Genomic DNA, 25323 nt, shown 5'->3' on the forward strand with positions numbered 1-25323 from the left:
CTATCTCTATCTCTATCTCTATCTCTATCTCTATCTCTATCTCTATCTCTATCTCTATCTCTATCTCTATCTCTATCTCTATCTCTATCTCTATCTCTATCTCTATCTCTATCTCTATCTCTATCTCTATCTCTATCTCTATCTCTATCTCTATCTCTATCTCTATCTCTATCTCTATCTCTATCTCTATCTCTATCTCTATCTCTATCTCTATCTCTATCTCTATCTCTATCTCTATCTCTATCTCTATCTCTATCTCTATCTCTATCTCTATCTCTATCTCTATCTCTATCTCTATCTCTATCTCTATCTCTATCTCTATCTCTATCTCTATCTCTATCTCTATCTCTATCTCTATCTCTATCTCTATCTCTATCTCTATCTCTATCTCTATCTCTATCTCTATCTCTATCTCTATCTCTATCTCTATCTCTATCTCTATCTCTATCTCTATCTCTATCTCTATCTCTATCTCTATCTCTATCTCTATCTCTATCTCTATCTCTATCTCTATCTCTATCTCTATCTCTATCTCTATCTCTATCTCTATCTCTATCTCTATCTCTATCTCTATCTCTATCTCTATCTCTATCTCTATCTCTATCTCTATCTCTATCTCTATCTCTATCTCTATCTCTATCTCTATCTCTATCTCTATCTCTATCTCTATCTCTATCTCTATCTCTATCTCTATCTCTATCTCTATCTCTATCTCTATCTCTATCTCTATCTCTATCTCTATCTCTATCTCTATCTCTATCTCTATCTCTATCTCTATCTCTATCTCTATCTCTATCTCTATCTCTATCTCTATCTCTATCTCTATCTCTATCTCTATCTCTATCTCTATCTCTATCTCTATCTCTATCTCTATCTCTATCTCTATCTCTATCTCTATCTCTATCTCTATCTCTATCTCTATCTCTATCTCTATCTCTATCTCTATCTCTATCTCTATCTCTATCTCTATCTCTATCTCTATCTCTATCTCTATCTCTATCTCTATCTCTATCTCTATCTCTATCTCTATCTCTATCTCTATCTCTATCTCTATCTCTATCTCTATCTCTATCTCTATCTCTATCTCTATCTCTATCTCTATCTCTATCTCTATCTCTATCTCTATCTCTATCTCTATCTCTATCTCTATCTCTATCTCTATCTCTATCTCTATCTCTATCTCTATCTCTATCTCTATCTCTATCTCTATCTCTATCTCTATCTCTATCTCTATCTCTATCTCTATCTCTATCTCTATCTCTATCTCTATCTCTATCTCTATCTCTATCTCTATCTCTATCTCTATCTCTATCTCTATCTCTATCTCTATCTCTATCTCTATCTCTATCTCTATCTCTATCTCTATCTCTATCTCTATCTCTATCTCTCCGCTCACGTCTGACGGCTCTTAAATAACTAAGGGGCGGGGTCACTGGTTTGCTCCAAAGCATACCCCCAATGTTGAGGGCATGTGGCCTAGTATGGTTTGGAGGGGGCTCGCCCATCCCTCTCCCTTTCCTGACCTGCCGGGCTGCATGTTTGGCTAAGGGTCTGGTATGGATTTTGCAGGGGGGACGGTGTGGGGTCCCCCCTTCAAATCCATGCCAGACCCCACGGAGTGGTAAGGATTGGGAGGGGGGTGTTCACCTTTTTTTTATTTTTATTTTATTTTTTTCTCCTCAGTTGTCAGCGGTAGTCAAGGATGTAGCAGCCGCCTGCTCCTTAGTACAGTACACATACCACATGCCTCACCCACTACTTAATTTCCACATGCATTTAATTATTTCCTTCTGTGACTGAATTTTAACACCTTTTGCTTAACCAGCACTTTCAGCGTTTCTCTGTAAATACAGCAAAATGGTCTAGTGAATTGACCATTTCAGAATCGCATGCAATATTTAGGCAAAATGTGTCCTGACATCTAAATATCTCAGGCTAGCTCATTCTGTTAATGGAGCCCACTGTCCCTTTGCCCAAGCAGGGCAAAGTGCCAGTGTCTCTACAAAGGGCACCCTCCCATATTCTCACCTTGCCTGCTCTACCTTACAGCTTCTTGTTGCTTCACAGCCTATGTTGAAATTGACTTTGCCATTGATCCAGAGAGCGGTGATATTGCTCCCCCAAGTTGTGACAGTCTGCAGTTTGCTGCTAGTCTTGGGCAATGCCACAGGGGAGCATGTTGCATGCTCTCACATACCTGGGAGTGCCAGGTATTTTTGTCAGAGAATATGAGGAGCTGTGAGTATATGGGCATTAAGGGATCCCCTTGGAAAAAAAAGCCGTTGCTTTGTCCTGCATGGTTAAGGTGACAGTCTATCGTTAGGATGAATAATGAAACTGCTTCCTTGCAGTATGTTTAGTAGAGACAAACGCAGTGTTTACTGTATAATTTCCATAATTTTAATTTATGCTCTGTTTTATTTGCAGTACTTCGCTATTTCCTGGAGTATCAGTGGTTTATCGACTTTTCTTTGTATTCAACCATCATCTACCTGTTTACTGAGGGATACTACTGCTTCGTAGATGCGCAAAATGAAGTGAACATTGGGGTTCTATGGTGTCTGATAACTGTAATTTTCTCCATGTATCCTTATGACACAGAAATATAGGAATTGGGGAAAACTTAGTGTCTAAAATGAGTGGACTTGTATATGTTAGTCTCTCCCTCTCCCTCCTGAAGCTTATCCTGCTTAAAATTTGCCATCTCTGGTTCTTCCCTTCCCACATTTCTTTTCAAGAGTCCTCAGTGGAAATGTCTCTTTGATAGGTGAGGGGTCATTCCCAGACATTCTGCATTTGATGCAAAATTTCCATGATTGAAAGGGGGAGGCTAGGGACAGTCAGGCAGGCTGGGGATAAAAGAGCTTGATGATTCTGGCTGTCCTGCAGCCAGGCTTTATCTGAATTGCTGCAGCTTCCAATGCACACTATGAGAACTTGCGTGCAGTGAAATTGGAGTAAGCAATTTCAGTTTAGGAGAGGGTCCTTTGTAAGACTGGAAGTAAGGGTTCAGCTTTAACCAAACGCCCAAATCCAAGTTTGTATTTATTGCCAAGTTCAACCTGTGGTTTGTGTGTGTGTTTGTTTGTTGGTTTGTTTTTTTTCCCCCTCAGTTTAGGCCGATATGTATTCTTCTACATATGTTTGGTAATAAAAATCGCAAAAGGTGCATAATGATTGGTTTGTGCAAAAGTTATAGCGTCTAGAAAATAGGAGATAGAGAGAGATATATATATATATATATATATATATATATATATATATATATATATATATATATATATATATATATATATATATATATATATATATAAAAACATTTATATCGGGACTGTGACATTGTGGTGGACATATTGGACACTTTTGACACATTTTTGTCAAAAGATCAGTGCTATAAAGATGCACCAATTACTGTGTAAATGTCACTGGCAGGGAGGGGGGTTAACACTAGGGGGCGATCAAGGGGTTACCTGTGTTCCCTATGTGCGTGTTCTAACCAGTGAGGGATGGGACTGACTATAGGAGATGAGAGCTTGTGGTTCCCACAAATTTATTTTTTTTTTTTACAGACCCGCTTAGATCGTATTTTCATAGCCACTGTATAAACAAAACAAAAAGCTGGAACAAACATTTTTGAGCTCTTTGGGGCACTAGCTCCTCTCAAAAATGCAAGTTTGGTGGGGGGGGTTTTCTGCCTGTAGGCGCATATGCCTGAAAAGCCATAGTGTGCATGGACACATTGGCTAACATGGGGGGGAGTTTCCAAGCAGAAAAAAAAGAGCTCAAAGGCCTGTAGGAGCCACTTCTTTGAGCTGCAGTGTGCATGAGCCCTAAAAATGTAAAAGTAAGTTTCTTTTTAAGGATGATGTTTGTATCTCTCAAGTCATGTTGTCCTTATCTTGAGTCATTCAGTAAAGTCCTTATGACCATGATGAAGCATTACTTCCGCTCTGAAGAAGGAGGAGAGCGTTCTGTCTGTCTGACGTTTTCTTTCTTATTTCTTATCATTGCCATGATGGTAATGATTGTGAGGGAAGAGTATCTAGAGTTTGGACTGGAATCAGGTGAGCCTAAGCACCTATTTATATTTGTCTTGCACAAAAAAAAAAAAAAGCATTGTTATTATCTCCGAAGCATGATTAGTCACTTGCTTAAACCCTTTAGCCTGTTATTTTTATGGTCCAGTTCCTCACTTGTAATGTTTCTAATGTGCTATGAAACATCAGCTCATGTAATTTTCCACACACTATGGGCAACAACTCAACATTACTTGTGCAGTGTTACCAAATAAAAAATAAAAGCAAATTTAAGTCCCTGACCCGTGTGACTTGTCATGCGATTTGGAACCATTTATTCCCATGACAAGTCACACCCTATTGTCTGCAACGGAAGCAGTCAAATTGGTGCGACTCCGATCCACTGATTTTTGAAAGTAGTTCCTGCACTACTTTTTGTAAGTTCAGGTGCGACTTGCATAGACATTTGTGCATAAAGTTGCACAGATGTCTTCCAAGTTGCACTGTAATGGGACTTTGAAACCGCATGAAGGTAAAGTCGCATGATTTCAAACTATGATTTAGTGTGACCGAAGACTAAGATGCAGATTAAAGCTTTGTCCATGCAACAGCAAAGAATCTTTGGGAATAAGCTGAAGACTAGCCAAGCTTAATCTTCAGCTCTTAAATATAAAAGAAAGCATTGCGTATTTGTGAGTGTATAATGCTAATTTAAAAAAAAAAAATAGATATAGACGTATAATAAACTGCATCCTGAAGCCCATGCATCAATCACACATATATTAAATCGGTATCATTGACCACTTTTGCTCTCCTTTTTTTAGCTTTTATAATTTAAAGTTACCCAAATAGCTTACTTGTTTCATTATAGGTGTTTCTTATATAAGTCATCTACTTCATACACTATGTACTTTCTTTACAGGTCTGAACAGTGTCTGTCACAATCTGGAACTTTTAATGAAGCAGCAGGGCTGGCAGGTGTCGTAAGTATCTGTTCTGTTCGCAAAGCTTTAACCTCCCTGGTGGTATGATTATGTCAGATTTCAATTATTTTGCATAGAAATTTGGTGTTTTTATATTGTAGGCCTCTAATTTTTAGCAATAACTCACTTAAATCTGTCCAAACAAGAGTCTAGTAGACATCCCGGGTATGATAACGTTTGAAACACAAACACAATTCTGAAAGTGTTCTAATTTACTAGCGCTGTTTTCTAGCTGGTCTAAAACCACTTTTGAAATAAAGGAACACTTTTTTTGGTTGCTATGGACAATCTCCAGTTTCCAGGCAGAAAGAACAGTATATATAATCTAAAACGGCATGCAGGGCACTGGACAAAGCACTGGGGACAAAAGGGATGTAAAATGATTTCTTACAGTAATATAATCTGTAAAGAATTTTGTGCCTGGCTCTGCCCCCGTGCGCCGTGCCGCTCGCAGGTAATGGAGCCTGGCACGGAGAGGCATCGGACAAAGGACAGAGCCCACGGACATAGCGGGGGGAGATCGCAGGATCTTGGGGACAAGGGAAGTACACTGCACCAGGATCCTGCAATGCAATCCCGAGTGTGGCTCGGGGTTACCGCTAATGGTGCTGAAATTTAACCCCGAGCCACACTCAAGAAAACTGCCAGGGAGGTTAACTAAAACTATACACAGTTCAGTGTTATTTATTAAAGCATTAGGCATTCTAGGTCTACATCTGAATTGCTTTCATGTAGATCTAAACCAAATCACCAAAATCTTAAATAAGATCACCTCAAATGATGATTTTCAAACCTTTTAAATCTGCAGCTTTTATTAAAGAATACCTGCTTATCTTGCCTTGAAAGCATGTTCTGTTATAGGATGACAACTGTATGCTTCTGCATCGGCACCCTGTCACATGCACCAGTTGGAGAAACAAGCCGCTGAGCCAACACACATTCTGTAGACATGTAACACTATCCTTATTAGGAACCAATCCTGAACAGTGAACTGCAGCATATGCTACAGTGACTGGGGCAGAGTTAGTAAAACTGGTGCATACAGAATCTGGTGCAGCTGTGCACAGTAACCAATCGGCTTCTAGGTTTTAGGCAGGGTTCACACTGGTACGACAAACGCTCCGACATTGGGAGGGTTTTGATCCTACTTCAGCCCATTGACTATCATTGAAGTAGGATCAAAGTCGGATCCTTGTCCTAACCATCCGACTTTGGAATCCGACATTATGTTATTTCCTGCCCCCTGCTGTAGCCCCTCCCATTGAGTTAGTACAACTTGTCCTTTAACCAATTAAAACTATCTGAAAAGTTGGATCAAAGTCATATCCTGTTCATGAAAGTCGGGTGGATGTAGGACTGATGTTGCAGAGCAAAGTAGGATGAAAGTCGTACTACTGTAGTGTAGTATGAACCCAGCTTGAGGCTGGGTTTACACTATACTACACCACAGTAGTACGACTTTCATCCTACTTTGCTCTGCGACATTGGTCCTACATTGTTCTTACATTTGTCCTACATCCATCCGACTTCAATGAACAGGGATCTGACTTGGATCCCCGCCAATACCAGGAACTGTTTGGTATGAATCTTGAGAGGGGTATGGATTTTAAGGGGAACCCCTACGCTGAAAAACTGCATGGGGGTCCCCCCAAAATCCATACCAGACCCTTATCCGAGCACGCAGCCCGGGCGGTCAGGAAAGGGGATGGGATGAGCGATTTAAATAATTATTTTTTTTTCCTGGCTGTTGGTTGTCGGTTTGTGGGGGTGCTAATTGGAATCCGGGAGCTCCCCTTTTGGGGGTCTCTTCTGACTTCTCCGTGCTTTCCAGGCCTCTTCTGCCGGGCTCCTCCGCTATCTTCTTCCAGCTCTTTTACTGGCATTGGCCCGGTCTTCTCCCTAGTCGTCTTCTTCCCTCTTCTGTTTTTCCGATGTTGACACTACGCTCTCTCCCGCAGTAATGCCGTGTGCGCAAAGATTTATATAGGCATGGGGTGTGGTTACCAGGTGATGTCATCCGGTGACCCCGTCCCTTATGACGTCACCACCCCATCATGCCTGGGCGGTGACGTCATACTATGTACCCCATACTCATTCACATAGGGTGGGGGGCTGGGATCTGGGGGCCCTCTTATTAAAGGGGACTCCCAGATTCCGATAAGTCCCCCGTCCGCAGACCTCGACAACCAACGGCCAGGGTTGTTGGGAAGAGACACTTGTGCCCATCAACATGGGGACAAGGTGCTTTAGGGTGCCCATGTTGATGAGGACAAGGGCCTCTTCCCGACCCCCCCCACCCCCTTTCCTGACCGGCCAGGCTGCATGCTCAGATAAGGGTCTGGTATGGATTTTGGGGGGACCCCCACACCGTTTTATTTTTTTGGGCGTAGGGGGGTTCTCCTTAGAATCCATACCACCGAAGGGCCTGGTATGCCCTTGGTAGGGAACCCATACCGGTTTTTAATTTAAAATTTGACGTGACGTTCCCCCCTCAAGATCATCAGAGCACAAGTTGCATGCCAAAGTCGGATCGTGCAACATTTGTTGGCCGACAATTGGAAAACAATTGTTGAAAGGTGCATACCAACGGTAAGAACTTTGGACAATGGCCTGTCAAACTACAATCCCCTTCTTATTTTTGTACCGTGTGTACGAGGCTTAACCACTTCCCGACCAGCGCACGACGATGTACGTCGACAGAATGGCACGGGCAGGCATATTGGCGTACATGTACGTCCAATATTCGTTGCCGCCGTGCCATCGGGGGGGCGCACCCGCGCTGGTCGAGACCCCCGTGAGTCCGGTCGCGGGACCCGCGGACTCGATCGCCGCAGGCATCCCCGCGATCGTCTCATGGAGCGGCCGAATGGAGGAAATGCTGTATAAACAACATTTTCCCATTCTGCCTAGCAACTAGTGACGCTGATCTCTGCTCCATGTGATTGGAGCAGAGATCAGTGTACACTAAATGACAGCCCAACCCCCCCACAGTTAGTAACACATCCCTAGGAACACTTAACCCCTACACTGCCACCCACTGGTTAACCCTTTCACTGCCAGTGTCATTTACACAGGAATCGCTGCATTTATATAGCAGTGATTACTGTATAAATGACAATGGTCCCAAAAATGTGTCAAAAATGTCCGATGGGTCCCCCACAATGTCGCAGTCACAATAAAAATCGCAGATCGCCGCCATTACTAGTAAAAAAAAAAAATAATAAAAAATTATTAATAAAAATGCTATAAAACTATCCCTATTTTGTAAACGCTATAACTTTTGCGCAAACCAATCAATCGCTTATTGCGATTTTTTTTTTTTTTTTTTTTTTTTTTTTTTTTACCACAAATATGTAGAAGAATGCGTATCGGCCTAAACTGAGGGAAAAAAATGTTTTTTTATATATTTTTGGGGGATATTTATTATTACAAAAAGTAAAAAATAATGCGTTTTTTTCAAAATTATCGCTCTATTTTTGTTTATAGCGCAAAAAAAAAAAACCGCAGGGGTGATCAAATACCACCAAAAGAAAGCTCTATTTGTGGGAAAAAAAGGACGTTAATTTTGTTTGGGAGCCACGTCGCACGACCGCGCAATTGTCAGTTAAAGCGACGCAGTGCCGAATCGCAAAAAGTGGTCTGGTCTTTGACCAGCAAATTGGTCCGGTCTGAAAGTGGTTAAGAGGCAAATACGGGATGAAAATAAGTATTTTATGGAATAAAACATGGCATTTCTTTACGATGTGTGCACAGTGCTCTAGCAAGTCATACAGGTTTAGGGTCTACATCCACTTTGAGCACCTTTCATGCACAATAGTTACACTGCTTCAGTGGTTGTAAACTAGTAAAACAAATTATAATACTCTGTTTTTTTTTTTTTTTTTTTTGCCCCTCAGGACTCCTTTCATTAAACTTGCCTTCAAAATTGCCTTGGTGGCACTTTGCTCTTTCCTTGGTGCCTGTCTGACATTTCCTGGCCTTCGTTTGGCTCAGACTCACCTTGATGCTCTTAAAATGGCTGCAGATAGACCAATACTACAGTAAGTTATGATCTCCATGTAAAAAAAATGAAAATATTGAAAAAGCACTCTTATAAAAATCCAAAATTCAATCATATACAGCCGTGGCAAAAAGTTTTGAGAATGACAAATATTAATTTTCAGTCTTCTGCTTCAGTGTGTGTGTGTGTGTGTGTGTGTGTGTGTGTGTGTGTGTGTGTGTGTGTTGGTTTTTTTTTTTTTTTTTTTTTTTTTTTTTTAAGATCTTTGTCAGATGTTACTTTTGGTATACGGAAGTATAATTATAAGCATTTCATAAGTGTCAAAGGCCAAACAATCATCAGAGAAAATGACTTTACCCCAGCCCTCAGATCCCTGTACCTTTTTGTAGATTTTCAGTCTGTCCCTGGAGAGAAGTGGCTTCTTTGCTGCCCTTCTTGACACCGGGCCATCCTCCTCCAAAAGTCTTCACCAGATGCACTCACACCTGCCTGCTGCCATTTCTTAGCAAGCTCTGCACTGGTGGTGCCCTGATCCCAGAGCTGAATAAACTGTAGGAGACAGTCCTGGTGCTTGCTGGACTTTCTTTGATGCCCTGAACCTTCTTCACAAATGCAGTAACAATGTGGTTTGTTTTTTTATATAAGATTAGGTTCATTTTCATGGCAAAAGAGGGACTTTGAAATCATTTTTTCTGTTCACTCAATAACATTTGTGAAACAAAAAAGAAAAAAAAAAACATTCTGGGGTATATGCAGACTTTGTAAAAATTTAATATTTGTGTAATTCTCAACTTTTGGCCAAGGCTGTAAATAATTGCTGAAGTCAATGTCCTGTGTTTTGTAACCATTCAGCTTTACTCAGTTTATAAGTGCTGTTTCTCTATAACGAGAATTTTTTTATGATCAATGACAGTGTTCTATTTTTCTTGTGTTCTGGTCGCATAATTGATCCCCATTTTGTATTCCATGCAGGACTTTACTTCATGCCAGCTTTTTGCCTCCTGTCTTTGTTGTGGTTTTGTGGATTCGGCCAATCACCAGAGACTTCCTCTTAAATGCACCAATGGGAAAAGAGTCTGTTCAGCTGTGAGTTGCAAAAAGAACATTTACTTAGAAGTGTGTTTTTATTGTATGTAAGATCCTAAAAATATGTTTAACCACTTCCCGACCAGCGCACGACGATGTACGTCGACAGAATGGCACGGGCAGGCATATTGGCGTACATGTACGTCCAATATTCATTGCCGCCGTGCCATCGGGAGCGCGCCGCCGGCGGCGCGCTCCCGCGCTGGTCGGGACCCCCGTGAGTCCGGTCGCGGGACCCGCGGACTCGATCGCCGCGGGCATCCCCGCGATCGTCTCACGGAGCTGCCGAATGGAGGAAATGCTGTATAAACAAAAATTTTTCATTCTGCCTAGCAACTAGTGACGCTGATCTCTGCTCCATGTGATTGGAGCAGAGATCAGTGTACACTAAATGAAAGCGTAACACACCCCTAGGAACACTTAACCCCTACACTGCCACCCACTGGTTAACCCTTTCACTGCCAGTGTCATTTACACAGGAATCACTGCAAAATGTCCGATGGGTCCCCCACAATGTCGCAGTCACAATAAAAATCGCAGATCGCCGCCATTACTAGTAAAAAAAAAAAATAATAAAAAATTATTAATAAAAATGCTATAAAACTATCCCTATTTTGTAAACGCTATAACTTTTGCGCAAACCAATCAATAATCGCTTATTGCGATTTTTTTTTTTTTTTTTTTTTTTACCATAAATATGTAGAAGAATACGTATCGGCCTAAGCTGAGGGAAAAAAATGTTTTTTTATATATTTTTTGGGGGATATTTATTACAAAAAGTAAAAAATAATGCGTTTTTTTTTCAAAATTATCGCTCTATTTTTGTTTATAGCGCAAAAAATAAAAACCGCAGGGGTGATCAAATACCACCAAAAGAAAGCTCTATTTGTGGGGAAAAAAGGACGTTAATTTTGTTTGGGAGCCACGTCGCACGACCGCGCAATTGTTAGTTAAAGCGACGCAGTGCCGAATCGCAAAAAGTGGTCTGGTCTTTGACCAGCAAATTGGTCCGGTCTGAAAGTGGTTAATAGATGTTTTACAGGTTGTTAAAATACTGTGATACATAATTTTATTTATATATAGTGTAACAATATTTTTTACTGTCCTCTTTGCATTGTATGCTCTTCGAATTGCTGAATATTGATAATTTGCCAATATATTAAAGAGGAAGTAAACCCTTTCAAACCCCTTTGACCTACAGGTAAGCCTAGATTAAGGCTTACCTGTAGGTCCAAGCAATATCTCCTAAACCTATATGGTTTAGGAGATATTTGCCCGAAAATGGGCACCGCTGTCTACGGCGCATGCGCCGTAGACAGCGGCGCGCAGGCGCACTAAATGCGGCAAGTCCAAGAATGGATTTGCCTAATTTGTCGACTCCCGTGCGCATGCGCGGGAGTGACGTCATCGCGGCTTCGCCGAATGGCAGCGGCGGAGCTGCGAGACGCGACTCCCGTGCGCATGCGCGGGAGTGACGTCATCGCGGCTTCGCCGCTGTCATTCGTCGGAGCTGCGAGACGCCACCAGCAAGATGGATGCGGCGGACTACAGGGGACAGCGGTGACTTCGCTGGCTCCTGTGTCAGGTAAGTGACACATAATGAGCTACTATGCGATGCGTAGTAGTCCATTATGCTTTACCTTTGCAGGGAAAAATGAGGAAGTAAACCCATCAGGGTTTACTTCCTCTTTAAGATCAGCACCACTGTGCACATGCCAAAAATAAATACTATGCAAACACACCATATCACCCCATTACAAAAAGCCCTCTTTGACTTTACTGAGCCAGCCAGCCACCTTAGTCTGTACCGCATCTTTAGAGAATGGTAGGTTTATGTATTTTATTATGACTTTTTGGAAAGGAACATTTTTATCATTTTGTCAATTGACTGAGTATTTAAAGGAAGTGAACAGATGTGATTTAATATAAACCACTCACATATTACCTTCCCCAAGAAGACTATAGTACATTTTGTAAAAGCTAACAGAATTTTTCAGGAAATCTAAAGACCACAGAAGTAAAAATTACATAATTTCTATATTGCCTACAATAGTTTAAAAACTTATATATATATATATATATATATATATATATATATATATATATATATATATATATATATATATATAAAAAGAAGAATTGGATACATATGTGCATTACATTAACCAATTAACAGCCTAAGGACCAGAGGTCTTTTTACAATTTCGCACTGCTTTAACTGGTAATTGCGCGGTCATGCAATGTTGTACCCAAACTAAATTTGCGTCCTTTTCTTCCCACAAATAGAGCTTTCTTTTGGTGGTATTTGATTGCCTCTGCGATTTTTTTATTTTTTATTTTTATTTTTTGCGATATAAATGGAAAAAGACCGAAAATTTTGAGAAAAAAAAATATTTTCTACTTTTTGTTATAAGAAAAATCGAATAAACTAAATTTTAGTCATACATTTAGGGCAAAATGTATTCAGCCACATGTCTTTAGTAAAAAAATGTCAATAAGCGTATATTTTTTGGTTTGCGCAAAAGTTATAGCGTCTACAAACTAGAGTACATTTTCTGGAATTTACACAGCTTTTAATTTATGACTGCCTATCTCATTTCTTGAGGTGCTAAAATGGCAGGGCAGTACAAACCCCCCCCAAAATGAGCCCATTTTTGGAAAGTAGACACCCCAAGGAAATTTCTGAGAGGCATGTTGAACCCATTGAATATTTTTTTTTTTTTTTTTTTTTTGTCCCAAGTGATTGAATAATGACACAAAAAAAAAAAAAAAAGTTTACAAAAAGTTGTCACTAAATTATATATTGCCCACAAGGCATGTTGAGTCCATGAAATATTTCTTTTTTTTTGCACAAATTCTGCTGCTTCTCCCGAGTACGGGGATACCACATATGGGGGACTTTTTGGGAGCCTAGCCACGTACTGGCCCCCGAAAACCAAGCACTGCCTTCTGGATTTAAATATAAAACGCTACCAAAAAAAACTGTTAGCGATCGCAGGGATCAGGCCTGACTCTGCGATCGCTGTAGTTATGTGTTTAGTGTTTTGTAAGTGACAGTGTTCGATCGATACTGCACTTGGGTGGGCTGGGCGGAGGGGCAAAACGCAGGTGCTAGCAGGTATCTGGGCTGATCCTGCTAACAATGCATTTTTTTGGAACCCTAAACTGCTGGGAACGCTAGTATAGATCTGATCAGATCAGATATTGATCTGTTCAGATTCTATACCACTACGGGAGGTTTATGCTTTGCACGTGGGTGTTAGCGGTACTGGCACTAACCTAGCGCTGCCTGGGGCGATGCAGACCCCGACCCTAAACCCTAATTGATATCACCCGCCGGGTGATCAGGGGGTTAAACCTTTATTGGGTAATAAATGGTGGGTGCCCTGATGTTATAAAAAGCAAACTAACTAACCAGAGTCACCTGTAACACTTATACAGTGATCACTGGTGAAAGGGTTAACTAGGGGCAATCAGGGGGTTACAATTTTATTAGGTAGTATATGGGGGTCCCTGGCGCTATATAAAAACCTGACGGGGAACCTAAATAACTAACTGGCTAACCAGCGTCACCAGTGACACTTATACTGTGATCGCTGGTGAAAGGGTTAACTAGGGGCAATCGGGGTTAAAACCATTATTGGGTAGTATATCGGGGTAACTTGCGCTATAAAAACCTGGCGGTGAACCTAAAAAAAATAACTAGCTACCTAGCGACACTAATGCAGTGATCAGAAAAATGATCGCTTAGTGACACTGGCAAAAGGGGGTGAAAGGGTTAACTCTAAGGGCAATCAGGGGGTTAAATCTTTATTGGGGGGTGGTAGGGGGCTACCCTGGACCTAACACTAACTGCCCTGACCGTTTTTACTTTTACAACTGACACTGAATGCAGTGATCAGTAAATAAATGATCACTGCAATCAGTGACACTGTGACTGGGGGGGAGGGGGGGCGGGGGGACATCGGGGGGGTGATGGGGGGGGGGGGGGGGGGTTTGTGTGCCTATGTGTTATTTAGTGTCAGTGTAGTGTTTGGTGCAGACTTACTGTGTCCTCTCCCCGTAGTCCGGTCAATAAGACCGCCCCGAGGAGAATGACATCACTTCCTCCCTGCCTGTGTATACAATACACAGTGGGAGGAAGCTTCTCATTCGCTAGGAGCGATCGAGAGGGGATGGCCATCCCCTCATCCCGGATCGCTCCTGAAGCGAACTGGACCGCTGCATCCAGCGGGAGGGGGTCCGATCGGACCCCTCACCCGCTGGAAGGCAAGCACGTACATGTACGTGCTTGTGCCTGTACATGCCATTGTAATGACGTACAATGGCATGCGGCGGTCCTTAAGTGGTTAAAGCGGGGTTCCACCCTAAAGTGGAACTTCTGCTGATCGGAACCCTCCCCCACCCCCCCCCCTCCGGTGTCACAATTGGCACCAGGTATTTACACCCACTTCTGGGCATAGACACACACGGGAGTTTATGCCTCTTCCTGTCCCTGCGCGCTGTCTGCTGGGATACACACGGGTCCCAGAGACAGCGTGGACAATTCCTATTGCGCTGCGCGACTCGCGCATGCGCAGTAGGGAACCGGAAAGTGAAGCTGCTTCGCTTCACTTCCTGATTCCCTCACCTAGAATGGTGGCGGCAGCAGCCAAGATCCGAGCGATCGATCGGTCTCGTCTGCCGGCATCGCTGGACCCCGGGACAGGTGAGTGTCCATTTATTAAAAGTCAGCAGCTGCAGTATTTGTAGCTGCTGGCTTTTAATGTTTTTTTCCGCAGTGCAGTCCCGCTTTAAATACAATATTCAAGCCTAGAGACATCCTCTTCTACCACCTTGCTATTAATCAAAGACCCTTGTTGATACGTTTTCAAGGTATACTTTCTTCGTTAGGACAGCGTAGGTATTTACGGTCATATAGAGACATTCATTCACTCATATAAAGATATTCTATAAATAATCTATATAGAATAAAATCTGTGAAACCTTTCTTTTTTTATTTATTTTTTTATTTTTATTTTTTTTAACAAACATGTTAAACATGCTCTGTGTAATGGTTTTGCACAGAGCAGCCCTGATTGTCTCTTCTTTTTGGGTCCCGCATCGGCGATCCTGGCTCCCCCGCCCCCCGATGAGTGCTTCCAGTAGCAGTCCTCTTATTATGGGGGCACTTGAGCAGCCTCGCTTCCGAAGCCGTGCTCCTGTATGTTCATTCACACACAGAGCATGGCTCAGCCCCACTTCCTGCTCTCTCCTCATTGGCTCACTGGCTGTGATTGACAGCAGCAGGAACCAATGGCTCACTGCTATGTGAGCCAATGAGGAGAGAAACACCTGGGAGAGAGGGAGACCTGCTCTCGTGCACATTGCTAGATCGAGATGGTACTCGGGTAAGTATAAGGAAGGAATGAAGGGGAGCTGGATACGGAAGTTTTTTTTTTTTAGTTTTTTTTACCTCCATGCATAGAATGCATGAAGGTAAAAAACCTTGAGCCTTTAGGACCATTTTATTTTTCACAAGGTTAGACTAGTAACTGAACGCCTGTTTTTTTTTTACCTTAAATACCTACACTAGGCTTATGAAGCTGGTATACTATGAAATGCGTCATCTAGATATTTTTAAAATAGAATGCTGGTATAAGATAATGTTGTCGTTCATGCAATGTTGCCTGAAAAATATCTCCCTATTAACTTTGCATATTGTAATATAGTTTATCGTGTGTGTGTGTGTTTGTTTTTTTTTTGTTTTTTTTTGTGATGTAGGATATTGATTCATTATCCTAGTCCTAATGGGGTAATGCATGTTTGCATTATTGCAGAGTCTGATTGTTATGCCTTATTCCCAGTATGTCTGACTCCACGTACAACACTCTCCGTCTGTGGATCATCGTGTTTTTTTGCCTCCTCCGTCTCTCCTTGACCCGCTACCATTTGCAGGCCTACCTGGGACTGGCTGATTGTTGGGTGGAGCAGATGAAGAGGGAAGCGGGTCGTATATCTATGTTGGAGATCCAGCGTAAAGTACGTAGGAAGCACTAGATAATTTGATAGCTTGAAGATATGTACATTTAATATCTAGAGGCTTTGGATAACGCATCATTATTTTGTTTTTTTTTCTAATGTGTTTTCAATGAATGTATAAACCGCTGCTTCCCCCCCCCCCCTCCCCCTTATCCAATCAGAGAATGCTCTACATTCATAAAAAAAAAAAAAATGCAAAGCATTCTCTGACTCAAAGAAAAAAGGAAATGTATGGGACTTTGAATGAGATGCAACGGGGAATATTGTGCCTCCATCCCTGGTTGCTTATGCAAAAAAGGGAGGGGGGGACTCTAGATGAGGTGCGTGGGGTAGAGCCAGATAAAACAATATACATATGTAAAAAATGATATTCTTAGACCAAAGATAGGGCATGGATCAACCCACATAAATGCATAATAGCACATTGGCATATAAAATACAAACTATCAACATACATATTGAGGATAGTCGCCAACATGACACAAAGTAAATATTGTACATCACAGTCCCCCAAATGGAGTAGACATAACATTATATCAGGGTGGTAAAGCAATAAAACCATCTAGAATCATAAATATGAGATGGATGCATCAAAATAAGCTTGACAACGTTTCATGGACTTCTATCCACTCACCTTGAGCGAGTGCATCCATATACTAAAAAGGGGATAAAAATCACCATTATAGTTTGATATAACCACAGACTGAGGGGGGTGAAGGGATTAAGGAGGATGATGAACAGATAAATGGCCATAACTGAAAGTGTTCACATAAGAACTGATACTGAGACCATACGATACCACCTGCCGGAGGTCAGCCACATAAATATCTCCAGCACGGGAGTTGAGGAAGGGACCCGAGCATGAACCAGGAGCACACACGCAGTCCCCCAAAAAGTGTGTATGGAAAAATCTTGATGTACCTGTGGATGGGGTTTTCTATATTGTATACAATAAAGTAAGTGGTTTGTTAACATATCGGTATAAAAAATTAAATTAAAAAGAAATGTCATATAGAGTAGACCCATCACCATGGTATAGAAGTGTATTGTGGAGCATATTATCAAGGTGAACAGAGTGAAAAAATAAGGTGTCCATATAGTGAAAATATGGAAGAGGAGATGGGATTCCTGAAATCAGGAGAAAATAATGAAAGCTAGAGTAAAGAAAAAGTAATGATGCTTGTTATAGAGGAATTAAAAAGAAGCCAAGAGCTTGCTATGTATTTACCCATGTAGGTCCTGATGGGATAGGAACCAAAAATGGAGTGCAGCGTGGGGCTGCTGAGAAACGGTCACTGAAGGGGAACTGCAGGGTGAGCACAGTGGCCAGGGTCACATCCAGCGTCACACTGGCATGACAACAAAGGACAGACAGAACAGCAGCAGCCAGACCTACTCACCATGTGTCAGCCAAGCTGAAATAGCACACACCTGCGTGAAGGGATGCCCACTGGGCATCACACGCATGACGCGGGGGGTGTAGCGCAGATGCACAGTGAAGCTGCCCGCCCAATCCCCCACCCCCATAATGTGTGGGAAGGAGGGGAGAGAGAAGGCATGCAGCGTGCATCGCAGCTCCCATGCAAACAAAACACCGACCAACCTGTCGGCTGCAGAACAAGCTGAACCAAATCAGCTCAAGGGAGTAGAGACAATTACAGCTGTTTATCTGTTCATCAGCATCCTTAATAATTACTCCCCCCCCCAGTCTGTGGTTCTATCAAACTATATTGTGATTTTTATCCCCTTTTTTTGTATGTGGATGCATGAAACGTTGTTGAGCTTATTTTGATGCATCCATCTCATATTTGATTCTAGATGGTTTTATTGCTTTTCCACCCTGATATAATGTTATGTCTATTCCATTTGGGGGACTGTGATGTTCAATATTTACTTTGTGTCATGTTGGTGACTATCCTCAATATGTATGTTGATACTTTCTATTTTATATGCCAATGTGCTATTATGCATTTATATGGATTGATCCATGCCCTATCTTTGGTCTAATAAAGAATATAATTTTTTACATGTGTATATGGTTTTGTCTGGCTCTACCCCACACACCTCATCTAAAGTCCCACCCTCCCCCCTCTTTTTTTTGCATAAGCATTCTCTGACTGGCACTCATGCTGAGTGGCCAACCTCCTGTGTTCACAATGCATCAGGACGGCTGCTCAGCATGGGACCTGGAAGCAAGTGGAGATTACTAAAGTAGCGGTGTCTACGTCAGTAATTTCCAGTTTCAAGGGGCATCGGCCAGGTGTAACTATGTAAAAATGTACCATGCCGGGAATTCCTTTTAAGGGTGTGGTGTGTTTTTTTTGTTTTTGTGTGTATTTAATGGTTTTACTGTAAATAAAAACAGAATTTTTATTCTAGAATGTGTCCCATTTAAAATGTTTGGAATATTCATTTTTATGATACTGAAAAAAATGTAATCTTATTTTTTTAGAAATGGCTAAAGAGTGAGGTGAGAAGTAGGTTTAAAGGGTAACTAAGGTCAAAACTTCCCCCTCCCCCTTCTTTTTTTTTTTTTTTTTTTTTTTGGATGGAGTAGAGGGATTAGAACACCTGTCGGACATTTATTGGTGTCTGCACACTTTTATTGGTTTTAAATAGGCGACCACATTTGGCTAGCAAATGCATGCCCAACCACTAAATCTTGTTTATTAACAGTTTTACATACACATTCTCTGCACTAGCAATAAAAAAAAAACACAATGGCCCATTTAAACGTGTAATGTTTTTCTTTCAAAAAACGTGCTTTCCAGTCTAACACCAAATAATTTTTTTTTACACAGATTTCTCGTATCTTCTGCTACCTTACTGTTGTAGCTCTTCAGTATTTGGCTCCTATTATTCTTACCCTTCAATGCATTCTCTTGATGAAAACAATGGGTAAGTATTACTGAACAGTATGGGCCCTTTCACACAGACGGACCGATTTGGGTCAGTTTTTAGACTGACCCTCCAGTTTCCTCTATGGAGAGGTGAATACTAATGGACATGTGTCCATTGACACCCACCCATATCCAGTCAGATCCAGTCCTGTCTGCTAAAAACCGACAGATGTGGATCGGTTGGCAGTCGGGTGTAAGCAGACAGCCAGTCAATTTACATCCAACTGGCCATAGAGCAGAGAAGGCTGTGTTTGTATCCAGTCTGCATAAATGGAGCGGACACGGACCAGCCACCCGCCTGCTCAGCTGGGACTGGCGGACAGATTGCCCACTATTGTCTGTAACCATTTGTAGTGGAAATATTACGCTGTAATTTATTCTGGAACTACATGTGTGTGTTTTTTTTTTTTTTGTTTTTTTGTTTTTTTTTTTTTATATCTTAATCTAGTCTTTTAGAGAGTACTGAGGTCTTGGGGCTTTTTTTTTTTTTTCTTTAAACCTGTGCTTCCCGTTTTCAATAAGGTGTCATAATACATGGCCTTTTCTCAAGGCCAAGACAAAAGGGCAACACTGTGCAAGTCTTGCCTTTACCTATTTGCCAGCATCAGTGAAAGATCTATGTTTTCTTGGGGTGTTTGTTTTGGTTTCTGGATTGTAACGAAAGCCCATTTTGGATACAACTTTTGGGCTCAAACTGTATACTGTATGTCATTTATCATTTTGTTCTCCAACATTTTGACTTGTCAAACTTGAGTCTTATCTAATAAGTTCAAATATCTATTTTTCCAGGTGGCTATTCCTGGGGACTATACCCAGAGGAAGCTGGGTTTACACCTTTGGTAGATTCCTCTCCTCCACCTTCCATGGTATCCTCTGAAGAAGAAGAAGAGGACACGGAGGATGTTCAGATTGCTGTGGAGCACATAATAGGCGCGCTCAGTGCTTTTCGAGATATCTTCTCTTCCATTTTCTTTCGTGGCCTCTTCAGTTTTTTGGCCTGGTGGGTCTCTGTCTGCCAACTTGTCACCAGCCTGTTTGGTCTGTATTTTCACCAGTACCTGGGGGCTTCTTCCTAAACAAAATTCTTCATTAAGACTGAGCCTTTTGTTTGTAGTGAGAAACATAATTAGGGTCTTCCTTCACCAATGGTGATATTTCAGTTTGGGATACCAGCACTCTTCAATGGAAATTATTTAAATTTAAATTTAAAGGGAAATGTAACGAAGAAGAAAAGAATTGCCATGGATATTTTAATGACACAAGAGTGGGGATGAGTAGTGTTTCTTGATGGTAAAACGGTAAGGCTACTTTCACACTAGGGCGTTGTGCACGCTGGCGGTAAAGCAGCTCTATATTTAGCGGCATGTTACTGTTGTTTTAGCGGCGCTATGCGGCCGCTAGGGGGCAGTTTTTAAAAAAAAAGGGTTAAAACCTCCCGGCGGGTTTGCAGCGCTGCCCCATTGTTTTCAATGGGAAGGTGCGCTTTAGGTACGGTAAATACAGCGCTCCAAAGATGCAGCTTGCAGGACTTTTTTGACCACCTTGCAAGCGCACGACTGCAGTGTGAAAGCCCTCGGGGCTTTCACACTGGAGATAGTGTTTTAGGGTGCTTTGCAGGCACTATTTTTAGCACTTTAGCGTCTGCAAAGCACCTCATTGTGAAAGCAGCCTTAATGTAACAAACCTTTTATTTGTTGGATTATAAATCTCCTTTTACTGGTGATATATGCTAATTAGAAAGGTATGTTTCTACCAGGGAACATTTCAAAGCATGCCAACCTTTTTCTAAATAAATGATAAAAATTATTATTATAATAAATAAACATAATACGTATTTCCATTTCATTGAAGAAGTACTCCAGGAAGATCTGAATTATTTCCCTTACTCACAAAGGACTGTTCAGGGGCTTGTACACACACACACACACCACAATTTTAGCATTTCAGATACGTTTTTACATATACATTTGCATGCTTTTTTTTGTGTTTTTTGTTTTACACCTTTTTAATGCATCCCAGTGCATTTTATTTATTTTTTTTTTTTTTATTTGATACTTGAAAAATCTTTAATTTTCATTAGGACAATGTGCATTCTGGTGTGATGAGCATTTAAACGCATTTTGATGCATTTCAGATGAGGGGAATGCTACAGGTTATACTTTTGTTGAAGGCACTGGAACAGACTGAATTGGTGCAAAGTAGGGCTATTGGAATACCTGTCAAAAACTTGGATGCAGTTTACAAAAAGCACTGGAAAGTATCTGGTGTGAACCAGCCCTAAAGCTTTCAGCCCGTTACCTTCCATAGGAGGACAGTGGGCTCAGTGAAATCAGTTCTGTTCAAACAGAATAATATGGATCTATGATTAGGTCCTTCCCTAACATGTAGTTTTAGCAGTGCTGAATTCACAGCTGAGCTAGGAGGTCATGCAACCTTGCAGTTAAAGCATAATTAAACCCAAAACCAAAATTTGAATATGTTTACCAGAACCTTACCAGCTTACCAGACCCTAGATCAGGGGTTTTCAAACTACGGCCCTCCAGTTGTTCAGGAACTACATTTCCCATCATGCCTAGTCATGTCTGTGAATGTCAGAGTTTTACATTGCCTCATGGGATATGTAGTCCCGCAACAACTGGAGTGCTGTAGTTTGAAGATTCCTGCCCTAGATGTTATTAATATTTCAGGCTTTGTTCCCTTTTTGTTTTTCTCTTCTTTTTTTTTCTTTTTTTTTTGTTTCACCTGATAATTCTCCAAAGAATACATTTCTTGTCCCTTTGTGGTTACACTGCTTTTCCCATTCTGTCTATGGGGACCAGTATTTTCTGTACTTGCTATGGCCTGGAGCGCTGGTGTAAACTTAAATTTGTTTTTAGGTTTTAGAAAAGCTTTCCAAAAAATATTTATTTCTAGATTTTTTTTTTTTTTTTTTTTTTTTTTCTTTAAAGGACTGGAGAAGGTAAACTTCCTTAATATAGTGTGCTGACCTTCCCAAGACATGCTCTCTGAACACCCTGATGTTAGCGCAACAGTACCTTTGACTCATTGCTTCTGGTCCCTGTGCATTAGGCTTCTAGTTCCTGCTGATATTTTAGATATCCGCTGCTGCAGAGGAGCTCAGTGGGGATGCTTTTGTGTAAAATAATTCCACTGAAATCCAGAAGGTACCTAATCTAAGGTAATGGTAGGTTTTTGAAAAGCTGAAAAAGATAGTATGGAGATAAGCATAACTAAAGCATTACTTATCTTCTGTCTTTTCCAAAGTTATTTCCTGGAGCTTTTATTTAAATAAACTCTGTCCCCTGTCCCATCATGCCGAATGTATCGGAAGCAATGTAAGAAAAATAGGATATTAAATGTATCGTATATATTTTTGACACAAATGTTGACTGCGATTTAATAAAAGTCCCCTTAATCAAAAGATCTTGACTTTTGCACCTTGGTAATGGTTTGTTTAATGATCTAGCATTTTTGTTGCAGCAAGTGGTTGTCTGGCAGGCTTCAGATCCAGCCGATAATTTATTAGAACGATTATATGACAAACTTTTATTGGCCAAGCATGTGTTATTGCACTTTGCATTTTGGACGATCAGTTCTTGTGGGGATTTTAATACGGTTTTGTCCAGCATGTCTATGCTGCTACTCTTCCCTACTGTAAGGGGGTTTACAGTAGGGGGTTTGTCTGTATATATATTCAGCCATTCTTTCAGATTTTTTATTTTATTTTTTAGCCCATCACCGCAGATGAATTCAGGGTCAGAACACATATATATATATGTATGTATGTGTGTATGTGTGTATTGTTATTTCTGTTGAAAAAAAATAAATTTCAACTAATATTTCTTAACCATCTAAATTTTATTTACCATTAGATTGTACACTATTGTTTTCTTCTATAAAAATTCTCCACAGTACTGAATGGACAAGTTCACAGTAAGATGACTTAAATTAAAATTGTGATTGCCATAACAGGCAGATTTACGGCCAGTTTAGTCTAATTATATTTAGTAATAAGTGAATACTACTGTATTAACAAATGCAGATTTTGGACATGACACTTGAAGAGACATGAAAGTTTGTGTCTTGCATATGCTCTTCCAGAGGAAATATCAGAATGGGGAATACGAGAGCTACTATTGTTGACTTATTTATGAAAGCGCATGCTCCAGGGCTGTCAACCTAATACTTGCTGAGACTTTGACCCTTAGAAAACTATTGGGCATGTTAATACTCGTACTTCTTTAGTTGCATGACTTGCCGAGTACCAAAAAATTGAAAAGTTTGTTTTCCCCAGTCGGCAACGGCATATGCCATATTTCAGTCCTGATAAGTTTCTATTAACCCATAGCCTTACTAGTAAGTGTTTACACATGGGTGAACTAAAATATAGTATATTTTGTTTTTTTAATAATGTGGTGCAAATGACACATTGGTTTTATTCTGCATATTTTGCTACTAAAGGCTGATTGGTTGCTACAGGTTGTAGCACTTAATTTGCATTTAAACTATGTTTAAAAAAAAAAGCCCCTGTGTTTGAAAATGCTACTTATGTAATAAATGGATTGAATTTACTGAAATAAAGATTTGTTTTTATAAAATAAAATCTGTTGTGTTTGAGTGCTACTATCTCCTAAATACTCACTCTTCCTGCAGTTAAGATTTGTATTTGTGTGTGTGCGTGTGTGTGTAAAAAAAAAAAAAAAAAAAAAAAAAAAAAAATATATATATATATATATATATATATATATATATATATATATATATATATATATATATATATATATATATATATATAATTTTTTTTTTTTTTTTAAGGGGTGTGTGTGTGTGTGTGTGTGTGTGTTATTATATATTTTGAATGTTTGAGCTGGGTAAATCTAATAACCAACTTAAAACTTTTTAGTTGCTAAAAAAATATGTCACTGCCCCAGTGTAAAGTCTAGATTTGAGTCCAGCAGTGATTCATGAACAGACATGGTAGAGGCTACATAGTGGAATGGTGGGCTATGGTATGGTCCTAACATTGGTATCTGCTGTTAAACCCAGGAATTTCTTAAAGTGATTCCACAATCTTTCTTGCTACAATCTAAGCATATACAACTTCTTTAGTTAAAAATAAATCTGTTAAAAAAATAAAATAAAAGTCCAGATTTGAAATTGAAGAGAACATGTCAAGATATGTATATGGAACAACATATACCTTTTTTAGTCTATTGTTAGGATGCGTTAAGTGGACCTCGCGCTATGGATATATTATAAATAAATATTTGATTACAAATAAGTTGCTCCCCCTCAAAGTGTAAACCATGCTAACTTGAGTGATTTGTGATAGGAGGCGCTAGTGTTGCTGTTCTAACAGACAAAAAAATTATAATATCCCTATAGTTTTTTTATTTTTTATTTTTATTTTTTTTCTTGACATGTACAAATTAATGTACATAATAAAGTGCTACGTTCTTGTTAGGATGTACATGCAAAAACAAAATGAAAATCATAAAGGTGGTCACAAGCTGCAGGCAAAATATGGCAGTCCTAGCATGTAATATTCCTCAGTTGACTCAGACAAACATGAGTTGGTCTCTGAAGTTAATGAACCAGAGATGCCACCTGCATGTGTCTGCAAACTAGAAAAAAGTCTACATGACTGTCTTTCAGTAACAAAAATAAATAAATCTTGCAGGGTTCCCAAAGCAGGAAAAGTGGAAGCCCTAGTACTTGATCATCAGTTCACCTCTGCCAGCCTATCATGAGTGGCCTCAGAGAGAACCAGGGATGTTTCTTGTTTTCATTTAGGCTTTGTGCAATAGTTAATTCCCAATGAAGCAGCAGCTACAGGTCCTGGAGAGAAGAAACAAACCAGTCTATTCTTCCTAATTGTATTGGTGTTCACAGGAAAACTTGTATTATGGTAGCAGCCTTCCTATTTGCATGCGACTGTCTCCCTTTTACCAACAAGTACTTCAAGAGATCAGTCTAAGTAGAAAACAATGGAAAAAGCTAATGGAATTAGTGTCCCGTAGACTGACAGGTGTCTCACTGATAACAGTGGGACGTAGTGTACAGTTGTACCTGGTTCCCATTTGAGTTGTGGATATCTGCAAGCTTAAAGGCCCTAGGCTGGGTTTAGCCAACTGCCTTTAATGCTTGCCATCTGGTAAGCACAACTTACATCTACGGTGATTGGGCACTTTTTGGAGTTCATGCATGTGCACTGCAGTGGCTTCAGTATTTTTTTTATTTTATTTTTTTTCCCTGTGATCATTTAAGCAATATTTTTCTGGGACTTTTTGGGATCCTGGACATTAATGCATTCATTT

General features: G+C 40.4%; 1 protein-coding gene across 1 annotated transcript in view; it reads left to right on the forward strand.

The window, feature by feature from the left end:
• TMEM161A (transmembrane protein 161A) overlaps window positions 1-23609 on the forward strand; it is a 35313-nt gene extending 11704 nt beyond the window's left edge. Inside the window, exons 5-12 of the mRNA XM_077475465.1 lie at window positions 2428-2584; window positions 3913-4064; window positions 4939-4999; window positions 8896-9039; window positions 9972-10085; window positions 15932-16106; window positions 18908-19004; window positions 19796-23609. Coding sequence (XP_077331591.1) covers window positions 2428-2584; window positions 3913-4064; window positions 4939-4999; window positions 8896-9039; window positions 9972-10085; window positions 15932-16106; window positions 18908-19004; window positions 19796-20082 — 1187 coding nt within the window. The 3' untranslated portion in view covers window positions 20083-23609. The remainder of the gene's footprint in view (window positions 1-2427; window positions 2585-3912; window positions 4065-4938; window positions 5000-8895; window positions 9040-9971; window positions 10086-15931; window positions 16107-18907; window positions 19005-19795) is intronic.
• Window positions 23610-25323: the final 1714 nt, after the last annotated feature.

This window comes from Lithobates pipiens, unplaced genomic scaffold (assembly GCF_037356315.1).
Source record: "Lithobates pipiens isolate NorthernLeopardFrog02 unplaced genomic scaffold, aLitPip1_a1.2 Scaffold_13, whole genome shotgun sequence".
Lineage (NCBI taxonomy): Eukaryota > Metazoa > Chordata > Amphibia > Anura > Ranidae > Lithobates > Lithobates pipiens.